Source organism: Carassius auratus, unplaced genomic scaffold, assembly GCF_003368295.1.
Source record: "Carassius auratus strain Wakin unplaced genomic scaffold, ASM336829v1 scaf_tig00003761, whole genome shotgun sequence".
Classification (NCBI taxonomy): Eukaryota; Metazoa; Chordata; class Actinopteri; order Cypriniformes; family Cyprinidae; genus Carassius; species Carassius auratus.
The window spans coordinates 11,483-33,930 of record NW_020523543.1 but is presented as its reverse complement, the minus strand read 5'-3'; the positions used below and the strand labels follow the sequence as shown (position 1 = coordinate 33,930).

At 39.3% G+C, this 22,448-nt stretch overlaps 1 protein-coding gene across 1 annotated transcript in view; it reads right to left on the bottom strand.

Moving 5' to 3' along the window:
* Positions 1-17,863, bottom strand: part of LOC113070305 (NACHT, LRR and PYD domains-containing protein 3-like) — a 30,046-nt gene extending 12,183 nt beyond the window's left edge. The window contains exons 1-4 of the mRNA XM_026243546.1: positions 17,638-17,863; positions 10,584-10,749; positions 10,376-10,492; positions 3,111-4,931 (exon numbers count right to left, since the gene is read on the bottom strand). Of these exons, the coding sequence (XP_026099331.1) occupies positions 3,111-4,931; positions 10,376-10,492; positions 10,584-10,735 (2,090 nt within the window). The 5' untranslated portion in view covers positions 10,736-10,749; positions 17,638-17,863. The remainder of the gene's footprint in view (positions 1-3,110; positions 4,932-10,375; positions 10,493-10,583; positions 10,750-17,637) is intronic.
* Between the last annotated feature and the right edge of the window lie 4,585 nt (positions 17,864-22,448).

The following is a 22,448-nucleotide window of genomic DNA, read 5'->3' as shown; positions in this document are numbered from 1 at the left end:
GAGGAAATAAAATTACAGTATCGGAACCGATACCCGATATGATATTTCGGCTTGGCTCATCCCTAGACTGCAGGACATTTAGACGTGAAGGTATAAGGTGCTCTATTTAAAGATGTTTATCAATGCAAGCAAGTGTCATTTTGTCAGTACTTGTCTTTTGAATATCTGGGGATTTTGCTGAAAGGTGCTCCAAACATTCTGTTTATCATTATTTACAGGCTTCCAAAATACTCTTCAGCCTTTGTTGAAGAGGTCACAGAAATGTTATCAATGATTTCCACAGAGTTTGACTGTTTTGCTATTGCAGGGGATTTTAAACTTCACATTATAATGCAGAAATCAAAACTACAAAATAAATAACCGTTTTCAAAAATCAACAGCAGTATGGAGTATGAAAAGACAAGGCATAAAATCTAAGCAGATATAGCGGAAGATGAATCTTGAAATTCACTATAGCATCCATAAAGACAGCCTTCGTAAACAACTCGCACTCTTTTTGCCACTGTTGAGAGACTGACAAACCCATCAAGTCAGATTCCCAGTGAAATGCTCTCTAACAGCAAATGCAATGAGTTTGCTTCCTTCTTTACTGAGAAGATCAATACTATTAAAAAGGCGACTGACAAATCCTTAAATTATGCCGAGGTCAGACAGATTTGACCGCAATATAAAAAAACCCCACTATGTCTGCTTTTGAAACAATTGATGGCAAACTTTTGGAATAAATAGTGCAGCACCTAAAAACGTCAAATAATGAGAAAGAACCCAATTGCACACCTACGCTGCCAATATAACAACAAACCATAATCAGTCCTCTATGGGAAGTGTGAATGTCTCAAAGTCTGTAAAACTTTAGCATGATGTGGAAAAAAAAATATTTGGAGTCAGTTTGTTACTTTATTTTATTAGTATTCATTTATTATATTAAACTGGATAAATTGAATAAATAACCTTTTTATATTTTATGTGGTGTCATGATTTACTTTTGATAAAAGCAAAGGTTTATTACTGTATACTCGTTTGGCTTTTGATTTACTGCATACCCTTTAAATTCGCTTATTTAAAGAACAAAAGCAGCAGCAGCTGTGTGGTGTAACATTTATTTGAAACTATATATAATATCATCAGCATATATTTACATGCCTCTTAAAAAGAATGACACACTGAGACTGTTAGTGGAGTGTTTGATGATGTAAAAGCCTGGATGGCTATTAATTTTTTAAGTTTTAATGCTAATAAAACAGAACTAATGATTTTTGGTGGTACTACTGGAACCGTTCTGTTGAGTTGGGTGATTTGTCCCAGTATACTAAGCCAGTTATCACTAACTTATGGTTTAAAAATCAACGCTGATCTTAAGCTTTGGCAGCTGGCCAAAATAACACCTTTTTACAAAAACAACAATTTGAGACCGTAATCAATGCCTTTATTACTAGCCGGCTGGATTACTGTAATGCACTGTATGTGGGGGTTAGTGGGTCTTCTTTAGCTCATCTCCAAATGGCAGCATGTCTTTTAACAGGAATGCGTAAATATGAACACATTTCCCCCATTTTAGCCTTGCTTCACTCACTTGCGTCAGCTAATCATCTGCTCTTACATGTGTCCAAAACAAATCGTAAAGTCAGAGGGGACTGAGCCTTTGGTGTGGCAGCCCCAAAATTGTGGAATGATCTGCCTCACCCGATAAAATAGGCCACCTCGATCACTCATTTTAAATCTCTTTTAAAACCCCTTTTTTTTCTTCTTTGGCCTTTAACAGCAGGAGTTGACAATTTGTTTGTTTCATAGGTTTTTCTTTTTTATTTATTTCACATTGTATTTTGTTGTACGAGTTGTGTTGCTGTGTTTTATTTTGTATATATTATTTTATACAGCACTTTGGTCTACTTCGGTCGTTTTAAAGTGCTTTATAAATAACATTTGAGTTGAGTTGAGGCACATGTATAAGGTACTTGCTACCCTATATCTTTACTCTTTCCTTTTATTTTTTTCATGGCTTTGGAAAACTTGTCTCGGATGTTTCTCTGCATCACTTTTTAAATAACTCCGGGTTGTCAAAACCATGCTTCTTGCAATTTCTTTCTAGGAATTAATGATGCTTTCTCTGAATCTTTAAAGTCTCTCCACAAGCAATCATTCAGGTGCGGATATATCTTTGCCAGCTCAGCTATTCAAATTCCAGTGTATTCATGTTGATAGTGAGTAGGCCAGAGATATTTTTCTCTCTTGTCTAACCTCTGTTGAATGAGAAACGAACCAGGGAAAAAAGTATTGTGGGTCAAAAAAAGTGGAGTTTCAGATCTCATCCACCGATTGCGTAACCCCCACAGACCAATAGAACAAAGGAAGAATAGAACAAAGAGCCAAAGGAACTCCCCCAGAAAGTTCGCTTTGGTCAGCCGTTTCGAACTGTCGGAGGAAACTCAAAACTAACTTTGTCTCGGTCTGATTTTGTTTGAAATGACGTCATATCAGTTCGTTCTTCGATTTAGTTTGAAGTTTATCGGGGCCTTTAGAAATAACAAGGGCTCACACAAAACAAGGTGAGTCTGCTTTCAGCTCTTAAGCTGCCCGCAGTTGGAATCAGCTTCCAGAAGAAATCAGATGTGCTAAAATAAGTCACATTTAAATACAGACTCCAAACTCATTTCTGTGCTGTGCATTTATTGATTGAGCACTGTGCAATGTCAAGACTTATTGCACAATTTTTGGTGTATAATCATTTTCTAATCTTAACTGATTTAAATGCATTTTTAATCAATTAAATAATTTCTTAAATACTTTTAGAAGTTTTTACTTTTTTTATTGTTGTGATAATTTTTTCTATTAGAATTTTATTTTATTTTATGCAAAGCACTTTCAATTACCATTGTGTGTGAAATGTGCTATATAAATCTTGCCTTGCCTTGAAGGAAATACAATTTGCCAAATGAAGCCAGCTAACATAATTCATATTTTATTATTATTATTATTATTATTATTTCTGTACCCATTATAAGAATGGGAAAAAAAATTGAAATGCAATTAAAATACAGGTATCATGAGTACCAAAAATTAGGAGTATTTGTATCGGACTTGGTATCAGTGCATCCCTAATAAATACTCACAGAGCTTTTCTGCAGTTGATCACAGCTGGTATCAGTCTTCTTCTCCCCTCATCTGAAGTGTTGTATTTTTTAAGGTCCAGCTCATCCAGTGGCTCCTCTGACATCTGAAGCATGTAGGAGATTGTTGAGCAGTGAGCAGCAGAGAGTTTCTTCTCTGAGTGTTTGTCTGATTTCACAAACTCCTGAATCTCTCTGAACAGAGTCTGATCTTTCACTTCCAGCAGACAGAGGAACAGATTGATGGATCTTTCAGTGGAGAGTCCATGTCCATCTTTGATCTTGTCTTTAATGTACTGTGTGGTTCTGCTGATGGTCTCTGAGCTGTTCTCTGTGTGTGTCAGTAGATCCTGTAAGAGTCTCTGATTGGACTCGAGTGAGACGCCCAGCAGGAACCGCAGGAACAGATCCAGCTGTCCATTCTCACTCTCAGTGGCTTTATCTACTGCTCCTTTAAGCAAATTTTGTACTGAAACTAAATTCTTTAGTCCCTCCATAGTTGTACGTAGATAAAAGTAAAAAGCATGAAATGCAGCGAGAAACTCCTGAACACTCAGATGAATAAAGCTGTAGACTTTCCTCTGATGAATCACAGATTCCTCCTTAAAGATCTCAGTGCAAATCCCAGAATACACTGAGACGTCAGTGACATCTATGCCGCTCTCAATCAGGTCCTCCTCATAGAACATCACATTGCCCTTCATCAGCTGTTTGAAAGCCACTTCAGCAAGTTTCACAATCACTTCTCTGTTGGACGGCAGGAGTTTCTCTGGATCTCTCTCTACATACTTCTGCTTCCTCATGTTTATCTGAATCAGCAGGAAGTGGATGTACATTTCAGTCAGAGTTTGAGGGATTTCTGCACTCAGATCTTCTTCCAGGAGCTTCTGAAGCACAGTGGATGAGATCCAGCAGAAGACGGGGATGTGGCACATGATGTGGAGGCTTCTTGCTCTTCTGATGTGTGAGATGATTCTGCTGGCTTGATGCTCATCACTGATTCTCTTCCTGAAATATTCCTCCTTCTGAGGCTCAGTGAATCCCTGAATTTCTGTCAGACGGTGGATGTATTCGGAGGGGATCTGATTGGCTGCTGCTGGTCTGGAGGTGATCCAGATAAGAGCAGAGGGAAGCAGCTCTCCTTTCATGAGCTTTGACATCAACACAGCCACTGATGAAGTCTCAGTCACATCACAAACTTTCTGAGCGTCTGAAAACATCAGTGTGATTCTGCTTTCATCCAGACCATCAAAGATGAACACAACTTTACACTCCTCATAAATCTGTGAGTCCAGATCTTGAAGTTCAGGATGAAAGTCCAGCAGAAGTCTGTGAAGACTGTACTGATGATCTCTGATCAAGTTCAGCTCTCGAAATGGAAGTACAAACATGAAATCTACATCCTGATTGGCTTTTCCCTCGGCCCAGTCCAGAATGAACTTCTGCACAGAGATGGTTTTTCCGATTCCAGCGATGCCTTTAGTAAGAACAGTCTTGATCTGCTCTTTCTCCTCACATCCTGCTTCAGCGGAGGCTTTAAAGATGTCATTGCAGTAGATTGGAGTGTCTTGTGAGTGTTGTGTTCTGGCTGTTTTCTCCATCTGTAAAACCTCATGTTCTTCATTCACTCCTTCTCTCTCTCCCTCTGTGATGTAGAGCTGTGTGTAGATGCTGTTCAGGAGGCTTTCATTCTCCTGGAATTTCAGTCCCTCACATAATCTCTCATACTTGTTCTTCATGCTGGTTTTGTGCTGCTCTTTGACTCTCTGTAGTTGATCATCTGGTTGGTGGGAATCTTGTTGCAGGTCTCCAGTCTGATAATCTCTATCCACACAGCAGAAACAAGATCAAAAACACAACAAATGAATGAGTTTGAGCTGAAAGATCTTCTAGTAAAGCAACGCATGTCATTCTCTGAACCACCTGAGACACAATAAACAGCTTTAATACAAACCAACACTGTATTTACACCAGAACTGCCACAGGGTAAAATTTACCCATGGCTACTTTTAAAATGTACATAAAATATTTCCAACAAAATAACCAATTCTCCCATTCATTGACTTTTACTGAAATGGTTTTATTTAAAAACATTATGTACCTTAATTATGCCACTGTATTCACAAAGTTCATGTACATTTAGTCATTCAGCAGACACCTTTATCCAAAGCGACTTCCAAATGAGGACAATGGAAGCAAAAAAAAAAAAAAAGAAAAGAGCGCAATGATATTTAAATGCTATAAGTCTCAGTTAGCTTAAATGCAGTACACGTAGCAAGGGCCTTCTAAATAATATAATAAAAAGAAAACCGTTTTGAAAAAGAATAAAGCTAGTGTTAGAGGTATTTTTTTAGATCTGTATAATTAATGAAAAGAAAATAGATAGAATGCAAAGAGATTAAAACGGTAGTTCATTTCTTTTTAAAGAATAGAATTAGAATAGTGAGTGTTAAAGTTAGAGGGTCAAATAAAGATGGAAGAGATGTGTTTTAAGGCGATTCTTGAAGATGGCTAAGGACTCAGCTGCTCGGATTGAGTTGGGGAGGTCATTCCACCAGGAGGGAACATTTAAATTAAATGTAATTTATTAATAAGATTTGGGAGGAGCACGTCAGACACCTAGCCTAATCAACACAGGTAGACCATAATCAAGTAATCAATCCCATAGTATGAATATCGCTGACTTACCTCTATCCATTGACGGTTTATCAGCATGCTGGTTTGCTTCGTCAGTCACCTTATCACAGACCCAGTTTTCGTACCGACGAAGAGAGCTACACAGGGGATTTATAAGACCTGCTGCTTTTGCCGGACCCGCGATCATTCCTACCCAGCCAAACACGGCCGTTGAGCAGCATTAAGCGTCATCGCGACAGCTGCTCTCCTCGCCAAGCCACACGTCGTGGCCAATAGACCGTGCAAGCTCCGAGCTCGCCTCGCTGGACACAACGATCGTGACCGAGCTCTCCCCGAGCGCTGGATTGCAGCAGAAAGAATCCAACCAGCCCGGGCCGAACCCCAGTTCTCACCACGGCCTCAGCCTTTAACCCCGGCGTTCCTGCCGAGTGGCAGTTTGAGGCCGCTTCCTCTAGCGGCGCAGACCGCGCGACGTTAACCAATACATTTTCAGGCAAAAACACTAAAAACAGGTTCTACTTTTTCTTCATTGGATTTTACGGCAGTTGGCATCCAAAGAGTTGCATCTAAAAGCAGGTTCGTGGCTAAAGTTTGTTAAACAATGTCATGACGCAGTTCCGTCTTCTTCTACTAGTGTTTTTCTACTGGCGAGGCTTACCTGTTCGATGTTCTGAGTTTAATGCCCCATCGGATGTCGCGAGAGTCCTCCCAGTCGGGTTTTCCTTTCCAACTCTCCCCGTCCGGCGAGGCTTACCCGTCTGATGCGTGTGCTCCCTTCAGACGTCTGGCGAGAGTTCTCCCGAACGGGCCTATGCTTGCCGGCCGCAAGTGAGTCTCATCCATCCGATGCCGTGAGTCGGGATCTCCCTTCGCCAGAGTCCTCCTTGTCGGCCAGCCCAAAGCTTTTTATTTGCCAAACCGAGAGGACCCAGACTTCCGTCATCCTGAGTCTCAATCTCCTGTTGGAGGCTTCATGGGCCCTTTCGGTCAGCGTTAGGCCCTTCACCGACTGAATAGCAGGGGCTATCAGCCAGTAGGGCCCGTACGCTGACACCGTGACCTATTCCGGTCGGGCACCACAACCACGCTGCTCCTCCTCATCGGCCGGTAGGGCTCACCGTTCCAACGCCAAAAAGCTCCAGTTGAGCATCGGATTGAGCCCTACCGACCGGGCGCCAACAACCACGTAGTTCACTAGCTGCAGCCGGTAGGGCCTACTCTCCCAACGCCCAAGTCCCTCCCTCCGGAGTACGTAGGCCCTTCCAGCCTGCCAACGAGATGACTTCTCAGAAACCAAATCAGCCCCCGCCAGTACTCTATGCTTTTTTTTTGGAGGGGGGGGGCATTCTTAAAACTGGCGGCTGTCCTCTTGTACATTTGCCTTTTTGGGAGGTACTCTAGGTTCGGGCCATTCCCGAGCTCGGAGCCGTTCCCTGGACAGCATGCCAAATACGCATACCATACTCAGCTAATAATATGTAAGCGTGAACTAGTGAAATGTAATTTATTAATAAGATTCGGGAGGAGCGCGTCAGATACTTAGCCTAATCAACACAGGTGGACCATAATCAAGTAATCAATCCCATAGTATAAATATCGCTGACTTACCTCTATCCATTGACGGTTTATTAGCATCCCTCCTCCACCCCATCTCCTCACTTCAAGTTCACTTTATGAATAGACGGGGAAGGGGGGGGTACTCCAGGTTCGGGCCATTCCCGAGCTCGGAGCCCTTCCCCGGACAGCACGCCAAATACGCATACCATACCTCAGCTAATTATATGTAAGCGTGAACTAGTTAAAAGTCCATAAAAGTGACTGAGCTTCTTTGGGATGGCACAATCAAGCGACGTTCACTTGCAGAACACAAGCTTCTAGAGGGCACATAAGTCTGAAGTAACAAATTTAGGTAAATGGGTGCAGAGCCAGTGGTAGTTTTGTAGGCAAACATCAATGCCTTGAATTTTATGGGAGCAGCCAGTGCAAATTGATAAACAGAGGTGTGACATGTATTATTTTTGGCTCATTAAAAATTAATCTTGCTGCCGCGTTCTGGATTAATTGTAAAGGTTTGATAGAATTGGCTGGAAGACCTGCCAAGAGGGCATTGCAATAGTCCAGCCTGGACAGAACAAGAGCTTGAACAAGGAGTTGTGCAGCATGATCCGAAAGAAAGGGCTTGATCTTCTTGATGTTGAATAAAGCAAATCTGCAGGATCGGACAGTTTTAGCAATGTGGTCTGAGAAAGTCAGCTGATCATCAATCATAACTCCAAGGATTCTGGCTGTTTTTGAAGGAGTTATGGTCGATGTGCAAATTGTGATGGAACGATGGGTTTGCTGGAATCACAAGCAGTTCTGTCTTGGCAAGGTTGAGTTGAAGGTGATGGTCCATCATCTAGGAAGAAATGTCTGTTAGACAAGCTGAGATGCGAATAGCTACCATCGGATCATCAGGATGGAATGAGAGGTAGAGTTGAGTGTCATCAGCATAGCAGTGGTATGAAAAGCCATGCTTCTGAATGACAGAACCTAATGATGCCATGTAGACAGAGAAGAGAAGTGGTCCAAGAACTGAGCCCTGAGGCACCCCAGTAGTTAAATGTTGTGACTTGGACACCTCACTTCTCCAAGATACTTTGAAGGATCTATCTGATAGGTAAGATTCAAACCACTGAAATGAGGTTCACATGGCCGTAGCAGGGGTTTCCGGGGCTTGGATGCAGGTTGTACCAGTGGGCCCTGTTTGAAATGGTTTAATTTTCACGTTTGTTCTATTTATTTATTTGTGCTATTTACACAATGTTTAAGTTTTTCAAGTTTGTACGTGTCCAAGTACAAAAACCAAATAATCAAATGTAAATTGGAACTGTATAATCTTTACTGTAAAAATTAAATAGTCAAACCAAAATTTATTCAGACACCTTCAGCATTTCTCACATTATCACAGTTTATTTGCTTTAGTTTAGAAAATGGTAATAAAATATCACAAGAACTAAGAGTTAAACTGTCAGAACAAATTAATCTTGATAATGTCAGATAACTTTGATAGAAAGGTATGTAATGGATTACGTTCAACCAAAACTTCAGACAACTGTTATTTTAACAATATTTACACAACTATCAATACTTTGCTGACCAATTACCAAGCAATATTTGATTTTATTCAGTATCTGTGGTGTGAAAAGGTTGCATTAGCAATTCAGGAAAAAACAAGCAAGGAAAACGTAGGGTATACCTGAACCACACAAACACACACATCTGAGTAAACTAAAATGTTTAAGTATGTGCAAAATCATATTTGTTGTTTTATTTTTTGTAATGTAAAATGTGTTTTCATTTTAATCGAATTGCTTAGACTCAGAAAAATAATTACGCCTACAATTTTAACCATGTTTGAAAGATTAAACACATTGTGTTTCACTAAAGCATTGTTTCTTTAGATCATTAATGCACCCAAGTGCTTTTCTCACACTAATAGAAAACTCTCTGGATGTGTTTGGCAAAAAATTTCTACATCAAAAAACTTTTTAAATGTATGAATGAACTTTTCTCATTCGACAGAAATACTATTTTCAAATTATTTACCCGGCCTATAAAACTTGGTGTAACTGTTCTTACCTAGGCAAAAACAGCAATAATAAGTCTTAAAAAAAAATAATAATAAAAATAAAGTGTAACCGGTGTCTCCAACTCCGCTGTCACATCCCCATACAGAGCCCTTTATCTCAAATCTCTCCCTCATGAAAAATAGGACTGAAAGTATATAAACGGCAGAAAACTAAAACCAGATTGACCAAAACACTGTTAAAGGACACACAGCTGATAACAATGATGGATGAATCTGGATCAGGTGAGAGCACTCTATGGTTGTGTTTACACTTGGAGTTAATATGCGATCTGTATCCAGATGTTGTCCACATATACATTGAATAGACAAGTGTTAACACACTTCTGATCTGAATATAATCCGATCAGCGTGTCCTGCTTCAGATGTTGTCTAGGACACATTGTGATTGGATCTCAGCATAATGTAAACGCAGTCCAGCCATCGTGTCTGCATTCACAGGTGGACGTCAGGCAAAACCCCACCCTCCTCTCGCGAACTGTCAGAAGAAAAGACGGAGAACACCCGTCTGGAGCGCTAATGAGACTCCTTCACATTTCATTGATTTGTAAAATGTCCCACTTCAGGTTGACTTTGCACTGGGGGCCACTCTCTGCAGACTTATATAAATATACTATTTTTAAAATATTAAATATTTTTTAGATAGAAAAGTCTAAATTAAATGTATTAATTGCACTGTAAGTCGCTTTGAATAAAAGTTTATTCAGGCTATAAATTTTTACCTATCATATGTTCCCAGGGAATCGAACCCCAACCTTGCGCTTGATAGCGCAATGCTCTACCAATTGTGCTACAGGAACACTATTTATTTAATTTTAATAGAAAAGTCAGTTAATGTTGCCAAGTGTAAACACACTGTGTTCTGATTGAATGATGATCCGATCACGGTGATCGCATGTTAATGCAGCCTGTGATGGAGCAAAGACATTTGAGACGAGCCTCATGGCTTCATCACTGATATTTAAATACAGTCTCTTGTCTCTAGTATTAGTAACCATCTCACCTGGGGTTAAAGGTCACAGCTCCAGCACTGAAGTGTAGGGGTTCTGGCATGGACTGCTCGCTCCTCATAGACACACAGCTGGGCTCTTGAGATGCTACTCTCTTGTTCTCAGAGTCACTTGAGAAACACAGCAGTAATTCACATTATTTCTCTTTATCGCTGTTGTTTAAACACTGTCTCTTGTCTCCAGCACTGGTTATCATCTCACCTGGGGTTAAAGGTCACAGCTCCAGTACTGAAGTGTAGGGGTTCTGGCATGGATTGCTCGCTCCTCATAGACACACAGCTGGGCTCTGAAGATGCTGCTCTCTTGTTCTGATAGTGATCATTCTCCAAACCTCTCTCCTCATGAAGACTCATTTTAGAGCCAGTCACTTTAAGGACATAAAATGGCACACAACTCAACTGTCATCTTTAGAAAAACTGAAAAATCAAGCATTTCCCTCAGTAAAGAGTTCTGGGGCCATATTCACAAAATCTTAAGGCTAAAAGCAGTTCCTGATTTGCCTATTTAGGAGAAACTCTTAGAAAGCCATGTCAATTGTTAGGTCCAAGCAATATATCCGATGGTGGCTGGAGATTTATTGTGTGTTCAGTCTTTTTGATGTGCAAAGTTATTAAATTTAGGTTCATCCAAATCTGACTCCATTTTATTATTTAATTTGTCGCCATTTTATTATGACCTCGCATTTGGGTTAGAATGGTGATTATTATTGATCATTTATAGCAGGGCTGGGCGACAAATCTAACGATATGATCATGCGCATCTAATCAGTTAAGCTGCTTCCATGATCACCGCTAAAATCGCCATCACCTGCTTATAATTGGAGTGGCATTTAATAAACAGAGCCGTAGATCACTGACAAGCTACGCCATATCGCGTCCATTATCGAAGGCGATTCATCTGGGATAATGAATGCGATATGGCGTAGCTTGTCAGCGATCTACGGCTCTGTCTATTAAATACCACTCCAATTATAAGCAGGTGATGGCGATTTTAGCGGTGATCATGGAAGCAGCTTTACTGATTAGATGCGCATGATCATATCGTTAGATATATCGCCCAGCCCTAATTTGTAGGATTATTTATCTAGACATCTGATTATCCTATTTATTATTTAATGTTGCTATACTCATTCATTCTGGTGCTCATGTTGCTCAAAGATATCGCTTTGGCCTTACTGTATCTAACGGTCAGATTCTCGTCAGTCTAGGTTATTAGACAGAAGTCTTCGACTAATACTTCAGACGGCTGCTCCTATGCTTGCTCATTCTTATAGTACTTTTAATCAGCCCCCATAGATTTGTACACACTTGAATAAAGCAACATTATTTTTAGTCAGAAGTCAAGACCACTACTATAGATAAAAAACTAGAGCCCGACCGATATATCGGCCGGCTGATATTATCGGCCGATATGAGCTTATTGCATTTAAATCGGCATCGGCGTTTATAATGGCCGACGGAACATGAGAAACGGAGTCTCATGCTTTACTCATGTTATGAGTGTTGCATAGTTTACCCACCAGAGGGAGCGCTGCAGCTCCAGAGTTGACAACAGCGCCAGAAATTCACTAGCGAAGAAAGCGATAAGCCAAGCCAGCCACGGAGATTTTTTTTCTGTTTTGACGGTGAGTCTGTCGTTCTTCATGTGAAATGATTTAGTTCATACACTGTATATACAATGATGTGGTAGTTCTAGCTAACGGTCCTATCATTATCACTTATAAATATTCTGTAACATCACTTACAGCCACTAATGCATTGCTATATTAGATTAGCCACGGAGCTAATACCATGTTTATCAGTGGAAGAGTGTGAACGTTAATAAGATGTCAAACTATAACGTTATCGTTTAACTTATTCTAAATATATCTGCAGTCTTTCCCACATAATGACCGGGTAACTGTGGCAGGGGGGCAATGACTAGAAGTTATGTACAGCGTGCCTCGAAAAAACAACAGCTGTTATGTTATTGAATGAATTCATTAAAAATAGGTCATTGCACTTACATCAAATCACGATATGGACGAATATCTGTAAGTATTAAGCCGGAATAGTCTTTTTAAATATGAATCCTGCATGTTCTGCGCGTCTCTGTTAATGAATGGCGCAGAAGCGCCTCTTCATTCATTAAACACACGTAAGCGCGCTTTAAGCTCGCGGTGAATTCAGCGTCCGCTGTCTCACTAAATAAGCACGTGAACACATGAACAACATCTCCAGAACTGCTCTGACAGTCACTTCATGAGTATTTAACCGTTTGATTTAAGTAAAAACAGCGCCACATCACATACACAGAACTGTAAATGTACGCCAACCCGTCAAAATAAAAGTCCAGTTAAAGGCTGTTGTTCAGCAGAATGTACAAAAGCCTATCATAGACCCGATTACTAAAATATTCGATATTTACAGCCTTATGTTATTCTAACGCTAATATAGCTTCCTTTTTAGCAGGCCCCTTAAATGCTTGCTATTAACTTGATTGAAGGTGGTTCTTCTCAAAATTGACAGCGGTGTGTTCATGACACTAACGTTAACCATTCAACTTCGAGTAGGTGGGTCAGAAATGATTAACCAGAGGGGACATGTAAATAAATGTGAGCTGAACAAGCGCTTTTTTTAATTTATTTTTATTTTTTACAGATTGTTTCAAAGCAGCTTTAAAGACATAACAGGAAAATGTTGTAATATTGTTAAATAGAAGTAGGTAATAGGTAATACCTATTGGTTGACAAATAAAAAAATATATATATTTCTCATTTTTGCCTATGTAGGAGATCCCTGTTTATTATAATTCTAATTCTAATGATGACACGAGTAATGATACATGGTGATATTATTAATACACATGCTTATTCTTTCTCTGTCTCTCTTTCTGCCCTACAGATACCTGAAAAAGGTGAATGCTGTAGCAGCAAAGTGTGGGACTACTTCTGCAAATACTTTAACTTTAGTATTATAATTTATTAACAGAACAAACACAGACTGTTAAAACCAGCTTCAACTGGAAGAAAGTAAAAGTGTTAAATGTTAAAAACCAGACTGTTTTTTTGACCATTAAAAAATATATACTTTTGATGTGCAATTGTTTAGTCATTGAGACTATAATCTAAGGCTTTTTTTTTTTTTACATAATCTCTTCTGGAAAATGGTTTATACAGCCCACATACATAGAACAGGCAGATATTTTGCTATTGAATGTTGTGTAAGTGCAGCTTATAGGAAATGGGTCTAATATCCAGTTTATTTTCAAAATCAAAATATCGGCTTATAAATCGGCTCTTTTCGAGTTAATATCGGCATCGGCCCCCAAAAATCCATATCGGTCGGGCTCTAATATAAACCAACCAACATTACTTTCTCTGATAGTAGCTTTGGTTTGGTCATGCCATGGTTTCACATAATATTACAATAAACATAGGCTCACCTATTTAGGTTGGTCTAATAACATCCAGTTGACCTAGACGGAAATTCCCTATAAGCCCTTACAATCTAAGTACACTTGAACTAATACCAAGTGTTAGCGGGATCTCTAAAGATACAGATGGTGTGCCCTATGCCAACATTCAACTGAATGTTAGCCAGTTACTTACCTGACGCAGACTATCTTTGCGGTAAAAAAGGATAACAATGTAATCGACTAGAGTGAATTACTACAGACTAATCAGAATAAAATCAAGTGTAAAAATGTATTCATAATTATTTTCAATATGTATGTGGACAACATCCAGATACAGGTTGCATGTTAATGTTAAGTAGCCTATGTTAATACACTGAGTGTACTGTCCATCTCAGGAGTCAAAGTGTATAAGCCTTACAGTCTTCATTTTAGAGCTCCTACATTTTTGCTCTAAGGGTATTTCAAAAAGCCTTTTAATAAGTGCGTCAAAATTAGAGCGTTAATGCATGCAATTTAAAATGCTATTTGCAATAAAATATATACTGAATTAATAAAATAATACTGTTAAAAAAACTGCATAAAAATCATGTCGGTTCTGTATGTATCATCTACAGTGAGCTCTTTTGAGGCTTTGCACATGTGCAGAAAGCTAATTTAAAGTTTTCTGATGTTTCAGTGTGGATAAGACAAAGTTTGCAAAACACTGACGGATTAATGTAGACGTAGCCTGAATTGCTAGAATATACATGTGCTCCAGTGCGATCAAAACAGCTGATACAGGGGGGGAAAAAAAACCTTTTTCGCAGGGTTAGGAAAATAACATGGGAAGGAAAGTGAAAGATTTCATGAATTAATAATTCGTTCTATTTATTAATTTGTTTAATTTCAGTTAAATCATGGGTTATTTAGCGAACAAAATTAACGAAACATGGACAATTGCCACAAATCAATAAGTCGTAGGAATGAATAGACTATCTGTCCTGTGTCCCGCAGCCCTGCAGAGCGCAGTTATCTGATGAAATGACTACATTTCTATTGCTTTTCATGTTGAAGAACTTTTGTGTTGTTTCTATTTTAATGTACTTTTAAAGTTTAAATCACATTTTGAATTAATGATGATGCATTTATATACGGTCACTGTCACTCACAGCCGCTCGCACATGTTCTTCGCACGAGCCGCACGCAGCTCAATATTACATCAGTCAACAGACCATCAACAGCCTCAATCGATCAAGCTCTTATCGACAATTAACCGATCATCGATTAATCGTTACATCCCTACTCTGGACGCGTCGCATTCAACTCCAGCAGCGGTCTAAAACTGTTCATTTAAAATTAGGGGTGCGAATCACCAGAGGCCTCACGATACGATATCAAGAAACTTGCGTCACGGTACAATATTATTGCGATTTTAAATATATTGCGATATCTTGTGATATTACAGTGCAACATGAACTTGTACAAAAAAGTTGTTCAGACCTTTCAGCAATTGGGGCATTTGAAAGTAAATTACTGTTACATTTAAATTAAAATAAACATGTTGTCTTACATCTAGGGATGCACCGAAATGAAAATTCTGGTCCGAAACACAAAACGAAAGTTCTGGATGCACTTGGCTGAAAAGCAAAAATGCTTTGTAATGATTATTTATTATTTAGTTTTTTCTAAGTCTTTTTAAAGGCCGTGTTGCAAGGTAAATTTTTTAACGAATATGTGCAATTTGCTTGTTGGTAATAAACATTTAATCTGTTATCCATCGATTTTATGTTGTTGGGTATCACAAAACGGAATATAATACGAAAAAGTAGGTACTATCTTACAGCGGTCTCTTTTCCCCACAATGCACTGTATCACATCACGTTGGGGAGAGAATTTACCAAAGCCGCCTTGAGAGCATTGAGAGTGACTAGAGAGACGAGAGTATTCAGATAAATACATATATATAGATAGATAGATAGACTAGATACAGGATATAGATAGATAGACAGACAGATAAATAGTGAGATAGCGACAAACAGCGACCCAAACGCACTCACTTCCCTACAGCACAAGCTTTCTAACGCAGTTAACATGGGAAGGCACCCACACAAGCTCCTGTCAAACACAGCGACAGACACACGGCTACGTTTGCAACAACATTTTCACCGGAGGACGAGATAAACGCTTTGAAACGTCCATATAGCTAGCATGATGCCTTTTATTTCTAGATGACAAAGACAAAATTTACCAGTTCTACGACACTATGACAAAGGTTACCGGTACTTCTCTGAACTAACGTCATGATCACTGCCACTAGATATAAAGAAAACATTGATTTTTCACTCTGTGCTATTCAATGACAGTAACAAATAAATAAAATACTTGCATAAACACTACTTGCATCCGTAGGCAGTATTATTCGTATGGGCTGTCATCGTTGTTTCGCGTGCTGTGTGACCTCGGAGTACATCGATCTAGTATGAGACACGAGTTCACGGGTGGGAAGTCACGGATTTGATTGCCGTTCCAGTGCACTTTCAAGGGTTTAAGGTTGGAAAAACATGGGTTACGGGTTGCCTGGAACGCTGCATCATACTAGACTGAGGCTACCTTTCCTCGACTTCTCCCCAACATGACGTCATCACCGAGTTGCGTAAAAAAAACGTTAATACCAAAAACTTAAAAAAATAGGTCTTTAAGACCATTTTTGAGACATTTTTAAAATGATATACATATCTTGAGGTATTTATGTACCCATTAATCGAAAGTGGTGTTTAACCTGCAACATGGCCTTTAAGTTTAACTCAATTTTAATGATACTGAATAAAACATTTAAAATAAAATAAAACAATAAAATAACCAAAGTTCTACTGAAATTAACAAAACCACACAAAAATGTTATTCATACTGGTAACACTTTATAATAAGGCTCATTAGTTAACATTAGTTATCTACTTTAGTTAAGCTAAGAATCTATTCATCTTAGCTCATGTTTATTCCAGCATTTACTAATTCATTATTAAAATCAAAGGTTTACAGCAAAATGAAGCATGATTTCAAATTTGAGTTCAAACTGAATTTAATTTCCAAAAATGAGAAAAAAAAATAATTTTTCCCTTTTATTTAATCTTTGCCTGCCTAGCTTGTTCTTATTTGAACAATGCTTGAAACCTGGTATAACGATCACTTCCTGTGTCTTTTTTCTTTAAGATTAATCACTTAATGTATTCCCCAGTGGTAAGTCGCTTTGATAAAAGCATCTGCTAAATTAATAAATCTTAACGTATTCAAAATATGAGAACACTGAATTTTCACAGGCAGTGTTTTAAGAGAAAAAAATTTGTTTAGATAAGTTAAACGGATCATCAGATGGCCTTGAGCTGTAATATCAATGTAGTGATGCAGTTAGACAGACTAGGATATTTATATGTACAAATCAGACAGATACCCCATTCCCAAACATCTCCAGCGTACTTACACTGCAACTAAATTAAGTTCCATTTTTGATTGTTGACTTTCAGATGCATTTAACTTACAAGCCATTGACATGTACAGAAACATGTTCATCGGTCAGGCGTGGATCTATTCTGAATGGTATCGTTATATTGACGAACTGTTGACGAAGTTTAATCCGGGAGTCATTTCTAGCACGTGAGATCGTGATCGCACACCGTGCACGAGCAGTGAGAGTGAGAGCAGGCGGTTCATGTGTAACGTCTGTTTGAGACTGTGATGGATGATTGTCAGACTCGCTGTCGGAGAGGAAACAGAGAGAGAGAGAGAGAGAGAGAGAGAGCGAGACGCAGCGTGTATGACAGCGTGGAAGATGAGTGATATTTCATGATCGGTATCAAGATATAGATATTTAGGATAACACTACCATGTAGTTTGTTTCTCCAAACTTCACGCTGAGTTTCCTCGCAGTCCGATCAGCTGCTCAACTTCTCAGTTGCGCGGTGATGGCTTCTTCTGGTGTTAATGAGGTTGGTAAACCAATGTATATGGTACCATCCCGCCACCTACAGGATAGGAGTGTAGAGCGCGTAATGATTGAGTAGGTCGCGTCCGACATCACGTACTGGTGCCACATTTGAATTTGAACTTACTACCCGACCGTTAAACGACTATGTTCTATATAACGTTAGTATGAATGAGAGAAGTATGACTGGAACTAGGACGTACATGTACATGTTGATGTCGTCACGTGTCATGCGTCTTCAGAATTAAGACACATGAATAAATGAATAAACTTGAATGAATGCATACACAATTGTGTGTGTGTATATATATATATATATATATATATATATATATATATATATATATATATATATAGATATAGATATAGATATATACACACACACATAGAGAGAGAAAGAGTGAAAGAGAAAAAGAGAATGAATACAATATATACATACTCAAAAATATTAAAAGTATAAATAGCCTAGGTAAATATAAATAGATATAATATATACATAAAATAAATTCTATACACATTTACAGACTACTTGCTGTCTGAATGCTGCTGTGCCAATCCTTCCACTGTACTTCGAAGATGGATCTGACCTTCGTCTCGACCTCTGTCTTTCACGACAGTCCATCATGTCCCTCATCGCTGCTTTGAAGTCAGACTCTGACCATGGCTGGGAAAAGGATATTGAGGTGCTGGTGTTCCTGTACTGGCTGGCCCATGCAGCATCATATCTGGTGGTGTCTCTGGCCTTTGACATCCCAAAGTCCACGGTGCATCACCCTGTGCACAGAATCAGCAGGGAAGTCATCTGTATTTTGAGGAGGGTGATCGCTTTCCCGACCCCGGATGACCTGGAGGAAGAGGGGGCAGGTTTTGTCCAGCTGCCTGGGTCTCCAGCTTTTTGCATGGTGGCTGGTGCAATAGACGCATGCCACCCCCCTGCCTCGTCATACATTACAGAGAGTCTGTACAGAATCCTCCAAGCAACATTGTGGAGAGAGCCTTCGGGATGCTGAAGACAGCGCCACCTGCATCTTCTTCTTCAAGGCCCTGGAAGTGAGTCCTTTGTGTTTTCTGTGTTAGCTGGTTAATATGTAAATAGTTAGTTGTGTGTGGGTGGGCACAGTGCACTAGCAGTTTCTAGAGAGGTTTAAGTGTCACTGGCAGCACTTTTTCAGGGTGTCTGTAGTTTTTTTTTTTTTTTTAGAAAGTTATACAAATAATCTGAAGTGAATACAACTCCTCAGTATGTCCTCTAAATGTAAATTTCTAGGGAGCAGACCTAATTTTACAAAATAAATTGCAAAATTATGATATAAGAAGTCTTGTGTTCTGTGAAATTTATCAAAATGAGTTTTATGATTAAAACAAGAACAAATAGCTGCCTTTGTGCTCAGAAAAATCTTAATACCGATAAAAAAATAATTTTCATACCCCAGTGACAGATATTGTTTATGTTAAGTATAAAAAAAAGATAATTTCTTCATCTTGCATCTCAAATAAATGTATCTAGATTTAATATTAATATTCAGTATTTGTATTGGGACAAAAACAAATATTTTTTTTTCAGTGCATGTACATTTATTTCTTTCAGGAATTTCAGACTTTCTGCTCTGTTTTAAGACCTTTTAAGGCTTAAAATTGTGCAAGGATGAATTAAGACTATTTAAGACCAGAAAACCCTGTTTTTATACAAGTTTCCCCCTGCCAGTGCACAGCGTCTCCATCACCAAGACTCCTGTTGGTTCTCCTCGCGACGGCACATGGTGACTGGGGATATCACAGACCCAGACTAATCCACAGGGGATCTCGGATCTAAGGCTGTGTGTGTGAATTTGCATAACTTTTTAAAATTCTACCTACATATCACAAATGTCACTAGTGGGTTATTTCAGCTTAATTTGACAAATTACTTGATTTCTGGAGTAATAAAGTGAAGCCCAATAAATGAGATTAATAGATGATATCAATAGCCGCATTTCCACTGTCGGGCCAGTGCGAGCCAGGGCTTAAAGCGGGCCGGGCGGGGCTCATAGCCTCAGGCCAGTAGCACCGAGGCCAGAATAGCGCAGGGTTTCCACAGTGGAGCTTGAAGCACCGCTGCACGTCACTAAAACACACCCTTTACACGCCTCTCAGAACAACGTCATGCAACCTCATCATTTCAGCAACAAAAAGAAGTTATCAGAAAACTAAGAAATAAGTCACTGGAACATGCGCGATCACAAAACGAACATGATAAAAGCGGGCCGTTTGTTTGCATGCTTTGTTATATATTCAAATTCAAAAGCATCGATGTTTTAACTATAGAATAAGTGATACATTGATCATATTGTTTTAATTTATCATGACTCAAAATTATTCACACATAAATACACTTATTTCTATTTTATTTATTTTTAACGCTCATGAAAATAGCCTGCTTATTCAGTCAAGTCTGTTTCTGTTTATTAGCCACAGTATAGCCGTCATATTTATAATGAATGATAATATCTCTATTTTTATAAAAGCTCCCGAACAAAAAACATTATTAGGCTATATTCTCTTATGATAGGCAACGTGAGATAAACTCTCGAGACGAGGCTTGAGACCAAGGACGGATTGGCAATCGGGAATACCGGGAACAATCCCGAACGGCCGGTCCATTTAAGGCCGAATCGGCCGGTGGTCAAATTTTTTATTATTATTTTTTATTATTATTATTTATTTTATATGATACGCTACCGTACCGGCCTGTGGCCGGCCGCTCATCTGCAGCGGAACGCAGCCGTGTGTCTGTCTGTGTCTGTGTGTGTGTGTTTCAGACTGGGCCAAACCAATACTTCCAATCTTAAGGGGGGATACGAGCGGCCCCTCCCAACTTGGACTGATCCTCGTATTTCCTGACATCCGATTGGCTCAAAGGCGCCGATCAAAGGAGTTTACTTGGTTAGGTTTGAGTTTGTGTGAATGCAACAGAGACAGAAGGTAAAAATGGTGAAACGAAGGAAAGAAGAGAAAGAAATGGGTGGGGCCGAAAAAATAAGAATGAAAAAGTAAAAAATGTTGGCACAAGAGGCAGCTAAATGTGCCAAATTAACGGACCTTTTCCGCACTGAAAAGGGTGCTGTGGCAGGAAGTGCAGATGAGGAAGGACCCAGCAGCATGGATAGGACAGGTGCACGATTAGGCCGGCGAGCGGCGGCGACACGCTGGCTGGCTGACTGTGCGTGAGCGTGGCGTTTCTGTTGAGTGTAAGCTGCGTGGTGTTTGCGTAGCGTTTTCCATGTCTTTGCCTGGTCTTTGCACACCAGAAACGTGTCTGACGCAGCGCTGCTGCTAGGTGACATAATATAAGACAAGACTCTGGTAAAAAAATAAAAATAAGCCTCTGGTGATACATTTGTTTAAATTACATTTATATCTTCATTTATGTCAAAACTTAGAGACTCTTAAATATCAAAATGTAATTTATTAATATTTATTCGTGTCAAAATGACATAAACATCTTTTCCTATTCTATTTTGGCTGGAAACGCTTCCAACACGCTTGTCATACATTAAAAATACATAAATAGTCAGGGATGCATGACACAATAAAGCCCCAGACTTAAATAAAGCCCAAAGACTTATACCCCGAGGAGGAGCAGCAGCAGCAGGAAGAGAGAGGAGGAGGAGAAGAGAGGAATAGGAGCAGGAGAGAGGAGGAGAAGGAGCAGCAGGAGGAGAAGAGCAGGAAACAGACAGGTAGAGGGGCAGTGTGCAGGGCTGGGTAGGCAATCATATTAGGCATATCAATCAATCAATCAAAGCTTTATTAATAACACGCACACAAAAATAGAAAAATACAGCACAATGTTACATATTTACATAAAGGATAACATGCCAATAGTTCCACATACTAGATAATAACCTGACTGAAGCACAGATTGAATTAGAAAATGTATTATTCTTTGTCATATTTATTACTCATGTTCTTCTCATGCATATGTTATGTAGCTGTACAGTCAGTAAGCAGAGACAGGGTCCAGCACAGGGGAAGCTGAGGCAGGGAGAGTTGAAAGTGAGTACACACACACACACACACACACAATCTCTATTGTATGGGACTGCATTGTAGTTTTTGAGTATGAGTGGGTGTGAGTATTTGTAACTATTTTATCACTCCGACTGACTGTACACATGACATGCTGGTAGTTCGCAGTATACTGTGTGACTTATGTGTTTGAGATTAGGTTTTGCTGACCTGGTTGTGTTCAGTGCAGTGGACTTGCTTATACAACCTGAGGAGGCAGGTGTTATCCTAAAGTTTCTTGAAGGTCTTCAGCGTAATCTGATTGTCTTTATACCATAAAAACACTATTAGAATGAAAATAACTGCAAAAAATCCTGCTCGTGCACCAAGGGCACTCGCGTAAAAGGCCTCTCCGTCTTAAAGTCCCGGGCTGAATTTCAGTCCCAGTACGTCCCTGCTTGTGACAGATAATATAAGTTACTTAATAAATACACGACTGTGATAGAGAATAAGAAGCTGACGTCTGATTTCTTCAAGCGGTCATATTTTACCATGTGTACTATGTAACATTTAACTATGTAACTATGTCATCGTTTATAAATATTTCTGCCTTGTTTAGTGATTATAATCCACATTGGATCAAGTTATTTCAAACACTCGCTGCTGACTGAAAGTGAGTTTTGAGCTCGACTTATTTAAAAAAGTGTTTAATGCTTATAGCTGTT